Source organism: Dipodomys merriami, unplaced genomic scaffold (genome assembly GCF_024711535.1).
Source record: "Dipodomys merriami isolate MVZ:Mamm:240054 unplaced genomic scaffold, mDipMer1.0.p SCAF_918, whole genome shotgun sequence".
Classification (NCBI taxonomy): domain Eukaryota; kingdom Metazoa; phylum Chordata; class Mammalia; order Rodentia; family Heteromyidae; genus Dipodomys; species Dipodomys merriami.
Window position 1 is genome coordinate 10,001 of NW_027206533.1, and position 12,511 is coordinate 22,511.

Genomic DNA, 12,511 nt, shown 5'->3' on the forward strand with positions numbered 1-12,511 from the left:
CTTTGAGAATCATATGGATGAACTGCATGTGAAACATGCTGCGGAAATTAGTGCTTTGGAGACGAGACATTTGTCCAACCTGGATGCTCTGGAATCCTGTTACCTGGCTGACATTCAGAGTGTTCAGGATGAGCACAGGAAAGCTCTGGAGCTTTTGCGAGTAGAACTTGTGGAACAGCTGCAGAAAAAGGACTCCTGTCACCAAGCAATTTTGACCCAAGAGTTGGAGAAGCTTAAGCTGAAACATGATGGGGAGCTTCAGTCTCTAAAGGACAATCTGAGAATTGCAACGAGTGCTAAACATCCAGAGCCACTGACAGCCCAGACCATCGAGGTGCAAGGTGTACCCCAGGTGAGTTTCAAGGCCCCTTCCTCTGGCCCAGGGCACATCTGCACATTGTGTGTATAGGCTGCATATAGCATGTTTCTCTGTGTGTGCATTGGTGTGCATGCCTTTGCGTCAGTGTGTGTTTCTTAGTCTTCGTGTAACTCTCAAGTCATGTGCACATGTCTGTCTTGTACCCTTGGGTCTACCTGTGTGTCTTCACATCTCTGTGTGTGTTTGTGTGCATGTCCATGGACCTCACAAATGGCTGACAGCTCTGGTCTTTCTTGAGATGACTCAGAACAGTGAGTTTCCATGTGTTTGGGGGCACTGTGTGCCTCATGTGCATCAGCCTCTCCCTGTTCTGTATGCAGTAAGTAGATCTGATTTTTTTTTTGGGGGGGGGTCCAGTTGTGGGTTCTGAATTCTGGGCCTGGGCGCTGTCCCTCAGCTCTTCAGCTCAAGGATAGCGCTCTACCACTTGAGCCACAGCACCACTTCCGGCTTTTTTCTTTTTGCTTATGTGGTGCTGAGGAATCGAACCCAGGGCCTCATGCATGCAAGGCAAGTGCTCTACCACTGAGCCACCTTCCCAGCCCAGTAGATCTGATTTTTGTGTTGTACATACAGAGCCTTGGTTTTTCTTTTATTGATATTTCTTGAAATCAAGGTTTTTTTCATTTCAAGAGCAGTGGTGGTTCTGATGGCAGGCACTTGAAATTTTTGGCGGGAAGGAGAATTTCTGGCCAAGTCTCTATGGACCTGCATCCATCGCAGAGCCCATTTATCTGTGATCATGAATAGGCCATATCTGTCTGATTTAAAACCCATCTTAGTGTGTACACTGCACACTTTCTACCCTATGGGAGTCTGTCTTCCTGAGGTAGATGCCGCTACTCTGGTAGTATATAGAACAGTGAACAGTTGTGAGTGCCAGCCCTTGGAACAGGTGCCACCCCAGTTGCTGTCTCCCTGCTAGTAAGGCTGGCGTCATCTGCACCCGGACTGATCCAGCGAGGATGAATCTGATCTCTCTCTCCCTCTTTCTGCCTCTCATCTCAACTGATTTGCAGAGATGTCTGATGCTACTAGGAGACCCCAGGCAAGACATACACTTTTTCAGCCACATACAACCTGTCTCAGGGTCCCTTGTCCTGGCTGAGTCACATGTGGCAGACGCTAAGGGTGGCACTTGCTTTGGCCTGTAGATCTAAGCCTGTAGTAGGCCTTGGTTCATTTGGTTTAAAGAAAATGAAGTTCTGATAGAATATTCAGAAAGCAGAAAAAATACATATCATATATGAAAGTGCGGTTTGTTTTTGTTTTTGTTTTGTTTTTGTTTTTTGGGTCCGGTCGTGGGGCCTGAACTCTGGGCCTGGGTGCTGTCCCTCAGCTCTTCAGCTCAAGGCTAGCGCTCTACCACTTGAGCCACAGTACCACTTCCGGCTTTTTTTGTTTTTGCTTATGTGGTGCTGAGGAATCGAACCCAGGGCCTCAGGCATGCAAGGCAAGCACTCGACCAATGAGCCACCTTCCCAGCCCTTTGTTTTTGTTTTTATGCTGATCTTGGGTCTTGAACTCAGGGCCAGGACACTGTCACTGAGCTTTTTTCTACCACTTTGAGACACAGTGCCACTTCCTATTTTCTGGTGGTTAATTGGAGGTGTCTCATGGACTTTCCTGCCCTGGCTGGCTTCAAACTACGATCCTCAGATCTCAGCCTCCTTAGTAGCTAGGATGACAGGCGTAAACCACCAGCGCCCAGCCAAAAATATGTTTTTAACACATGACTGAACTTTATTGGTGGCAGAATTTAACTGTAAGTAACATGTGGCAAGGCCTTAGAGGGGCCCCGGTGCACTGCTGACAGGTGGTTGGGATTCTCTCTTGGCAGGAGTCACTAGCTTCTGCCCTGCATCATCAGAGGTGCCTGCTAGAGGAAGATAAGGTTGCGTCCCTGGACAGGGTGGACACTGAAGTCCTGCTCCTAGAGGGCCAAGCCACTCCACAGCAGCTGGGAGATATACATGCAGTTGAGACACAGAAGTCACAAATAGAGCTGGCCAAGCCCCCAGAGGTACAGGGACAGGTTGCTCAGGTGAGTGTTCCATGTGTAACAGGGATGGGGTACGCAAGCGCATGTTCTGATGGAGTCCCTGGGTGCCACCTTGAAACCTTGATCATGATGCTGTGAGAACCACAGCCGCGCTCAGCGGTCCATGGCGACTGTGGGACCCACTGCAATGGGTGAGGACCTAGCTCCATGGGGAGCAACGTCAAAGTGCTGGCTCATCCAGGCCTTGTGGGTGTCCTTGTAAAGTGGATTGCCAGCGTCCCTTCGTGGATGCCCCTGGAGAGTAGTCTTGGCCTAGTCTTAGAGGCAGAAGTGACTCTTGGGACATGAATCTATCCCAGAGGCACTTTGACAGTGTAATGCAGAAGGGATTGATAATGACCGTTTTGTTTTGTTTGGCCGTCCTGGGCTTGAACTCAGGGCCTTGGCACTTTCCCTGTGCTTCTTTTGCTCAAGGCTAGCACTCTATCCCTTAAGCAACAGCACCACTTCTGGCTTTTTCTGTGTATGTGGTACTGACGAGTTGAACCCAGGGCTTCATGCATGCGAGGCAAGCGCTCTACCACTGAGCCACCTTCCCAGCCGATGATGACATTTTTGCTGGTCCTGGGGCTTGAACTCGGCCTGGGCACTGTCCCTACGCCTCTTTGTGCCCAAATCTATACCACTTAAGCCGTAGCACCACTTCCAGCTTTTTCTGAATAGTTTCTTGGAGATAAGAGTCTCATGGACTTTCCTGCCCTGGCTGGCTTCGAACCAGGATCCTCAGATCTCAGCCTTTTAAGTAGGATTACAGGTATGAGCCACCAGTGCCTGCCTGGTGATGATGACTGTTTCGGCCAAGGCATGAGTTGACCTAAGTCCATGAGAGGCATAAGGAGGAGAGGCGGGTGTAAGGCTATCTACTAAAGTGTTGCTGATGATGGCAATGGCATGAGATTGGCAGGGAGGCCACAGTTGAGTTGTTGGTGCCGTTTCTAGGGAAGAATGTAGAAGGATGCTATGGGGCAAGCTGCTATGGGGTTTAACACAGAGCATGATTAGATACTTTTGGAAATCTGCACACCTTACAGTTTCTTTTTTAGAGTTTATCTAAATGCCAAATTATGTGGCAGCTTCATGACAAAATCTAACAAAGCATTGAGAAACCCCTTTTATCCTTGGGAGGCTACAAGGACTGCTGCCCTGCTCCCATGGGCCCTAGTCCATCTGTGTAGGAGAACATTCACTACCAGGGTCTCCCTTGTGCAGAGGCCCTGCATCGAGGTTACACTATAGTCCCTGGTCTGCCTGATGAACTTGTATAAGTAGCATGTGTGCACATGACTTGAGAGGGCTGGCTTTGAGCCTCGTCCTCAGATCTCAGCCTCCTGAGTAGCTAGGGTTACAGGTGTGAGCTACTGGTTCCCGGCTTACCTTGCTTTTTCAAAGTCATTCTTAGAGCTGTGTGCTTGCTTTTTTTTTTTATTTTTTAAATGCACTTTATTGTTATAGAGGTGATAAGAGTTGGGGGGGGGTGCGGGAAGAGTAGAGCTTGAACTCAGCCTGGGCACTGTCTCTGAGCTTCCTTGTGCTCAAGACTAACACTCTTACCATTTGAGCCACAGTTCCACTTCTGGTTTTTGAGTGGTAAAAAACTGGAGATAATAGTCTTGTGGGGAATTTTCTGTGTGGTCTAGCTTCAAACTGTGATCCTCAGATCTCAGCCTCCTGAGTAGCTAGGATTACTGGTGTGAGCCACTGGTGTCACATACTTTTTTTTTTTTTTTTTTGGTCGGTCGTGGGGCTTGAACTCTGGGCCTGGGCGCTGTCCCTCAGCTCTTCAGCTCAAGGCGAGCGCTCTACCACTTGAGCTACAGCGCCACTTCCGGTTTTCTGGTGGTTTTATTGGAGATAGGAGTCTCGCGGTCTCTCCTGCCCGGGCTAGCTTTGAACCGCGATCCTCAGATCTCAGCCTCCTGAGTAGCTAGGATTACAGGCGTGAGCCACCAGCGCCCGGCCACATACTTTTTTAAAAAAAATTTTTTTTGGGTCCGGTCATGGGGCCTGAACTCTGGGCCTGGGCGCTGTCCCTCAGCTCTTCAGCTCAAGGCTAGCGCTCTACCACTTGAGCCACAGCGCCACTTCCGGCTTTTTTCTTTTTGCTTATGTGGTGCTGGGAAATCGAACCCAGAGCCAGAGCCTCTGGCATGCAAGGCAAGCGCTACCACTGAGCCACCTTCCTAGCCCTGTCACATACTTTTGAAGAAAATTTTTTCTATGTTGAGTGTGTGTGTGTGTGTATGTGTGTATGTGTGTGTGTGTGTGTGTACGTACGTACACACATGTGCGTGCTCTTGGGTGCCTGCGTGTGCCAGTGGGGGTTGAACTGTGGGCCTGGGCACTATTCCTTAGCTTTTCCTGCTCGGGACTGGTGCTCTTCCATTTGAATCAAAACACTATTTTTGGGTTTTTGGAGATTAATTAGACATAAAAGAGTCTCAGTGATTTTTCTTCCTGGGCTGGCTCTGAACTCTGATCATCATATCTCAGTCTCCTGAGTTGGTAGGATTATAGAAAGCCATGATTGTTTTCTTTTTTTGGGGGGGGGGGTCCGTTCGTGGGGCCTGCCTGAACTTTGGGCTTTGGCGCTGTCCCTCAGCTCTTCAGCTCAAGGCTAGTGCTGTACCACTTGAGCCACAGCGCCACTTCCGGCTTTTTTCTTTTTGCTTATGTGGTGCTGAGGAATCGAACCCAGGGCCTCAGGCATGCAAGGCAAGCGCTCTACCACTGAGCCACCTTCCCAGCCCCATGCTTATTTTCTGTTGTTGTTGTTTGTCGGTTGTGGGGCCTGAACTCTGGGCCTGGGCGCTGTCCCTCAGCTCTTCAGCTCAAGGCAAGCACTCTACCACTTGAGCCACAGCGCCACTTCTGGCTTCTGCTTATGTGGTGCTGAGGAATCAAACCCAGGGCCTTATGCATGCAAGGCAAGCGCTCTACCACTGAGCTACCTTCCCAGGACCCATGCTTGTTTTCTGGGTCACCACAATGCTGTTGAGACATCTGTGGTGACTGTTGTATGCCTGAGAACTGTGTTGAGTGCAGTAATTTTGACCATTTTTGGGTGTGGCACAACCTTGTTCAGTTGTTCCTCTCTGCCCTAGTCTGAATTTGTGTGTGACTGATGCTGTCTCATGAGAATACTTGTGTTCCACTAATCTCAGACAAAGCAGTTTGGCTAGAAGAGGTGTGGTCCTGCATAGTTATTTAGGTTAACTTTTTTGGGTATGGGGTATATTTAGACACATAAATAATTGAATAATTAAATAAACTCCTCATCGCACTTCTTAGTAGGGTATGCACCAGTCTTAGTGCATCAGTTCCCAGACCCTTCTTCCCTAAGACATTGCCATAACCCATCCTAAGAAGTCTTCAGTTACTCCTTCGTTCCTGTGTGTTTCCAGTCCAGGCCCCTTCTCTTCCTCGTGTGGGTGTGCAGACTAGACTCACACAGAGCTTTGATGCATTGGACCAGCTCTCCCTTGTGCCCTGGATTTGTGAAGGTGGGTTTGCCGGGATGGCCAGAATGACTGCTAGTGAAACACTTCCTCTCAGGCAGACATTTTGGAAACCCTGTCAGGGTGCTCCTCGGGATACCAGGACCGTTGTCCTAAAATAGCAGGGACAAGCTGTTCTTGCTGTTTGGCTGTGGCCTCTCCCGGCCACAAATATCTTTGCACCTGTCTAGAGAGGCTCATTTAGCTCACACACTTGAGGCAGCTGGGTTACTTTTCATGTTATGCCTTTTGGAGTTTGGTTGTGAGAAACTCTCAAAACGTAAGCCTAATTTCTTTTCATTAATGAAGTCTGAGCTGGTGACACTAAGCAAGGTCTGGGGTCTAGAAATGAGATATGGTGTGACCAGTCATGATTGTTTAGGGCTTTTTTCCTGTTTTCATCGATAAGTACTAACCATGTTCATAGGTTAACTTTTGAAAGTATTAAGAGAACCTGTAATCAGTTTAGATGTTTGAATGTCTTCAATTCTTTATTTGGCAAGTTTATCTTCATTCTCATGTTGGTTGGGTTTTTTTTTTGGGGGGGGTATGTGTGTATGTCCTTTTTTCTTCTCTAGGAATATCAATTATGTTTTATGACAAAATTATGTGTTTTTTTTTCTATATTTCTGAGAATTAAAAAAAAACAGGAAAAAAAGCCTTTTTAAAAACATCCTTTCTTAGACTGACCTTACCATTTAGAACACAATAAACTGAACTGAGTTTTTTTCCATGCTGGAAATAGAAATGATTGTAAAAGGTAGGATCCCCTGCATGGGCGGCAGGAGCTGTTGAGTATAGTCAGGGCCTACCAGATAGCCAGCCATGGCTGTCTAGAGGCCCCGAGCCTGAGCCTCACCCAGCTTCACACCTGCAGAACTGCCTGCTCCCCCACTCCCCCCTCTTTCCCCCACCCCCCCCAGCATCTCCTTGAAGTCATTCTCTTTCCTGCTGTGAAGCTGTTCTTGGATAGGGGTACAGAGGGAAGGCAGGTCTACAGCTGAATGGAGCCTACAGCTCTGCTTTTGAACAGCAGGTCTGGGGCCAGCCTGTGTGGGCTCCAGCTTCCACGTGAGGCCGTAGGTCCCGTTGGTTGTTACCCTTCTGCACTGGGTCCTCAGTGGAGGCATTTCCACCCTTTCTGTTTGTGGTCGTTGACACACAGGGGCCATTTGTACTGACTTGAGAAATGTGCTGTAGCCTGCTAGGTTATTCTCTGCTTATTTCATTAATGGGATTAATTCATTTATGTGAGCCTTACTGAAAAAAAGAAAAACATATTATTTGGGAAGAAAGCATGTTTACCTTTTAAAGCTGATGGAACCCAGGTTTTGAGTATCTTAGATTGCCGTGGTCAGATCTTAGCCTCCTGAGTAGCTAGGCCTATAGATGAGTGTGTTACCAGCAGTGCCTACTTGGTATCTGTTTTGTTTTTTGTTTTCTGTTCTGCCAAACTTTTCTCCAGCAGCTGTGCCATTTTACTTTCCCCATCAGTCCTGAACAGGGTTCTGATTTTTCTACATTATTATTACTATTATTATGATTATTTTTGGGAGATTGGTCGTGGGGCTTGAACTCAGGGCCTGGGCTCTGTCCCTGAGCTCTTTTGCTTAAGGCTAACACTTTGAGCCACAGCAGCATGGACTTTCCTGTCCCTGTAGGCTTTGAACTGTGATTTTCAGATCTGTCTCCTGAGTAGAGCTAGGATTACATGTACGTGCCACCAGCACCTGGCTTGATTTTCTCTAGAATCTATTCTTATCAATACTTACTTTCCTTTTGTTTCATGGGACTTTTGTGCTTACCACTTGAGGCACGCCCTTTTTGTTTTAGTTAGGCAGAATTTGACTTTTTGCCTGAGCTGGCCTTGGATCACGACCCTTCAGATCTATGACCTGCTTGCTGCTGTTGTCACTGTCACCTCTTCTTCTCCATCCTTCCCAGCCCTTCCCTTCTCCTCTTCCTTATCTTTGTCCTCTTCCTTCTTTCCCTTCTCCATCTTCAGCTTCCCTCTCTTTCCTTTTTCTTTCTCCCCTTTCTTTTCCTTCTTTCTTACCCTTTTCCCTTTCTTCTTTCTTGTCCTTTTCCTTTCCTTCCTCTCTCCTTTCTTTTCTTCCCCTTCTCCTTCTCTCTTCCCTTTCTCTTCTCTTCTTTTTCCTTTTTTCTTCTTTCTTCTTTTCCCTCCCTCATCTCTCCTCCCTCTCCTTTTTTTTGCCATCCTACAGCTAGTAGGTATGAAGAGGTACCTCATTGTGGGTTTGTTTTGTGTTTCCCTAATGATTAGTTTTGTTACCTCTGTTTTCATGTACTTATTAAGGCAGCTTGTATATATGGAGAAAGGTCTGTTCCAGTCCTTGGTCATTTTTTTAAAGGAGTGTTTTTTTTGGGGGGGGTCTGGTCATGTGGCCTGAACTCTGGGCCTGGGCGCTGTCCCTCAGCTCTTCAGCTCAAGCTAGCGCTCTACCACTTGAGCCACAGTGCCACTTCCAGCATTTCTTTTCCTGCTTATGTGTGCTGAGGAATCGAACCCAGGGGCCTCATGCCTGCCAGGTAAGCGCTCTACCATTGAGGCACCTTCCCAGCCCCCAGGAGTGGTTTGTTTTTGTTGTTGAATTCTTCATTATTGTATATCAAGGCATACGTGTGTTGTCATTGTGTGTTACAGATAGCTCATATTGATCTCTGAGAGCTGTGTGTACCAGATAGATCTCTCCTCTGACTGACATCCAGTGGTTGTGCATACCTGATCCCATTTATGGGGAAGCTCAGTGGTTGGGTGCAGAAACACACATCTGTGTGCAGGGTAGACTTGGCAGGAAGTAAGACACATTTGGACAAAAAGCATTAGCAAAGTGGCTTAAACGGTAGTATGTCTGTCCTCTGTCAACCCCTGGTCACTGTCATTTGCTATCATCCAGGGAGGGGGATATAACCCTGCCTTGAGCCATCTGGGATGTATACGTGTTGGTGTGCTGGGAGCATTCTGGTATACACTGTCCTTTGTCTCTTGGTGTTATTATTTAACGTGTGTGTGTGTGTGTGTGTGTGTGTGTGTGTGTGTGTGTGTGTGTGTACACACCCTACACACATACATCTGTCTAGATCTCTCTCAGAGAGAAAGTTTTGTTTTGTTTGTTTGTTAGTACTGAGCATGGTGGGTGAACCCAGGGCCTAACACAAACATACTGTGGCCACTGAGTTACTTCCCCAGCCCATTTTTTACTTACTCCGTTTTCTTTAATTTTTGAGTCACTTGTATGTGTTAGTGTGACTCAGCCACTGATTTTACAGAATCTGTGTGTTTTTCTATTTCTCCTCCATTAATACTGTATTTCTGGTAGGTATGATTTCCTGTAGTAGGGTGGTTATATAATCACACTCTCCTTTTTTTCCTCTGGTCTATTTTTTCTTTTTTTAAATTTCTTTTTGCTAGTCCTGGGGTTTGAGCTCATGGTCTAGGCACTGTCCCTGAGCTTCTTTTGCTCAAAGCTAGCACTCTACAACTTTGAGCCACAGCACTACTTCAGGCTTTTTCTTTTTATGTGGCACTGAGGAATTGAACCCAGGGCTTCATGCATGCTAGGCAAGCATTCTATTGCTAAACCTCCTTCCCAGCGCTGTGTTTTCTTTGTACACTAAGATTATTGTGGGACTCCTCGCTGGCCCCTGCTTGCTCCCTGCCCCACAGAGGCCCCTTCACATGGCCTCTCTCCATAAGGACCACTTACCTTTGGCTTCTGCTCTCTGTTCCCAACCTAGAGCCTGTTGGCAAGTCGTTGGCCTGTCCCTGCCCTGTAACAGCTGTGGAAAGGATGGCCTCCCCATGCTGTCCACAAGGGAAGTTTCTCCCTGTGCTCTTGGTCTTGAGTCTGCAGAGTGTGTAGCGATGTTGTATTGTAGCCTCCTCTGCTCTTTCTTGTGTGGCGGATGCCCATGTTTATGTTGGTGAAGTCCTAGTCTCTGGTGAATGGCCCTCAGGGATGTTTTGATTTAAGGGTTCTGGCTGGAGTATTTCCCTTTATGCTTTTTCCAAGCTTCACAAGATTGCTGGGATCCATTGTTACTGTGAGAGACAGCACTGGGGAGCCCATTTTTTATTAGATATAATTGTTAAAGTTACAGAATTTTCCCATAGCAACCTACAGTTAACTAATTGTTTTAACTGGGATTCAATACTTTTTCTCAACAGCTGAAAGACCAAGTCTTGTCCCTGCATCAGGAGGTAGAACAGTGCCACTCTGAGCTCGAGAGGCTGCGGCAGAGGCGTGAGAGGGAGAACCAGGAGGGTGCCGCCCTCATCTGCATGCTCCGGGCAGATGTGGACCAGTCTGAGAGTGAGGGGTCAGTGTGTCCCTGGCATCATGCTGCCGTCTGGCTGGTCCCCTGCTGCTGCCCTCCTCCTGGTCCACGGTGTTCTCCTTGAGTATCTACGTCTGGTGGACATAGACCCTGGCCACAGTGCTCTTCTTACTGAAAAATATCTCAATGTCGAGATAGTGTCATGAATGTGATGAACACCTGTATACTTGCCAGTTTACTTTTCCAAATCTTCACATTTTACCAGCCCTACTTACTTCACATTATCTTCCTTTGTGTCTCCTACAATCCCATCCCATCTAACCAGTAATAGTACTACTTCCTGCCTGGGAGTCCTTTCCCAGGTTGTTACGGGTCAGGAATCTGTCCTCTGTGTTCTGGGACCCTGTGGTATGCAGGCTAGTCAGCCAGGGAATTCCTAAGGCTGCAGAGTAGCCTTATGACTGTGGTTCATGTCTTAGGAAAGTACTCCGTGATGCCCTGAGGAGACTGCTGGGTTTGTTTGGAGAAACACTGAAGGCAGCTGTTGCCCTGAAGAGCCGGATTAGTGAGCGTGTGGGTCTCTTTCTGGACCACATGGGTGCCACAGAAGCAGGCCAAGCCCCAGAAGCAGGTGCGTGTACCAGGATGAGTCCCTCAGAGGCTGGGGATGCTGGGGATGCTGGGAGCAAGCCCCTGGGTTGGGGAAGCTCTAAGGGGCCTCACCTTTGTTCCTTGCCTATATCCAAACTCAGGGAGAGGGAAGTTTGGGCCTGTGTAGAATTGCCTGGTCCTGAGGGTTGCTGTGTGTGTGTGTGTGTGTGTGCGTGCGTGGTGCGTGCGTGCGTGCGTGTGAGTGTGTGTGTGTGTTAGTCCTAAGGGTGTGGCTCAATCAGTTGCTTATGGTCTGGAGTGTTTGGTTTCTAGGGCTGTGGCTGGGTCTCCACTTGAGGAAGTGGAGTGTATGCTGGTCCTAAGATTCTGGCTGGGTCATTATTTTCACTGAGTGGAGAGCACAGGCTGGTCAGAGTACTCACTCATAGGAAGAGTTGTCTGTATTTGCTTACTTTAGCTCCAGCACTTGATGAAATATGGTCTGATACTATCCTGCTGGGATTGGACAGAACTTTGCCTGAAGGAGCAGAGATGTCTTCAGTGGCTGAAATTAGCAGTCATGTCTGTGAAAGCTTTTTACTGAATCCGGAAAGTACTCTGGAATGTGAGCAGCCCATTAGAAAATTCTACCAGAGCCTTGGCATGGCTGTTGATGGACTCCTAGAGATGGCCTTAGACTCCTCCAGACAGGTGAGTCCCAGTGCGTGTCATGGTGGAGGCCGTGAGTCTTCAGACACCAACATGGTACTGACAGAATATAGTCACGCGGTGATACAGGGCTGTTAGGCATTCAGTTAGGTTCTGTGACTGCATTATCTGTAATTTTCTGCCAGGCTTTGCAGCCTGTAAGGAGCAGAGGTTCTTCTGGTCATTTGGGAATAAAATCTCCTGGTCTTGTTGGAGTGAGATAGTCAGATGGCATGGAAGTGAGGTAGTAGTACTGGAATTTGAATTCAGAATCTCACAGTTACAAGACAGGTTCTTTACCACTTGCGGCACCACCTCAGGCCTTGACTTTTATTCATGTGAATTATCAACTGTGTTCTCATACATGTTCTCTTCCAGTCTTTTCTTTCCTACTCTCTGGGAAACTTTCTGTGAATGGCAAATAAAATCTCAGACCACTTCTTTTACATCATGCAGTATTGCAATTCCACTCAGTGTTTTCATATTTAGAGATTAGCACTAAGAAGAATTGATTTTGTTAACTCTCAGAACCTTTAAGGCAATTATAATAGGAATGAAATAAGAGTATGTGGAAAACAATAAGGTGATTCTTTTTCTAAGTTATTCCAGTTAAAACATAAGCATTTCTCTGTTAGGCATTGGTGTTAAGTAATTTTTCTACCCTTAGTGTTGAGACATAGAATACTTCTTCGGGCTTCCCGCCTGCCTACCCCATTCTCCCCATGAGCATCCTGTCCAGCCTTTGACCTGTAATCGGGTGCTTTCCATGTCTCTAGATGGGTCTAAATGGAACTCATTCCTATGATCTTTTTCTGCAGGACCACACCCCATGGTGCAGATGTTAAGCAAGTGCCTTGGGGCTGCCATGGGTCTATACGACTTATTAAAAACCTTCCCCCACGCTGGGGGTGGGGGGGAGGGAAGTAACATGGGGAGGTGCTGAAGGTGGAGCCTCCCTATCAAGGCAGCAGAGCCTTG

General features: G+C 47.5%; 1 protein-coding gene across 2 annotated transcripts in view; it reads left to right on the plus strand.

The window, feature by feature from the left end:
• LOC138821433 (pericentrin-like) overlaps positions 1-12,511 on the plus strand; it is a 74,417-nt gene that overhangs the window by 6,723 nt on the left and 55,183 nt on the right. Inside the window, exons 4-8 of one of the 2 annotated variants that reach the window (XM_070013642.1) lie at positions 1-352; positions 2,220-2,423; positions 10,125-10,276; positions 10,714-10,865; positions 11,304-11,536. The exon at positions 1-352 is cut by the window's left edge and continues 213 nt beyond it. In XM_070013642.1, coding sequence (XP_069869743.1) covers positions 1-352; positions 2,220-2,423; positions 10,125-10,276; positions 10,714-10,865; positions 11,304-11,536 — 1,093 coding nt within the window. Of the gene's footprint in view, positions 353-2,219; positions 2,424-6,126; positions 6,216-10,124; positions 10,277-10,713; positions 10,866-11,303; positions 11,537-12,511 lie in introns of those variants that run through there. The other variant, XM_070013643.1, reaches the window with a different exon arrangement.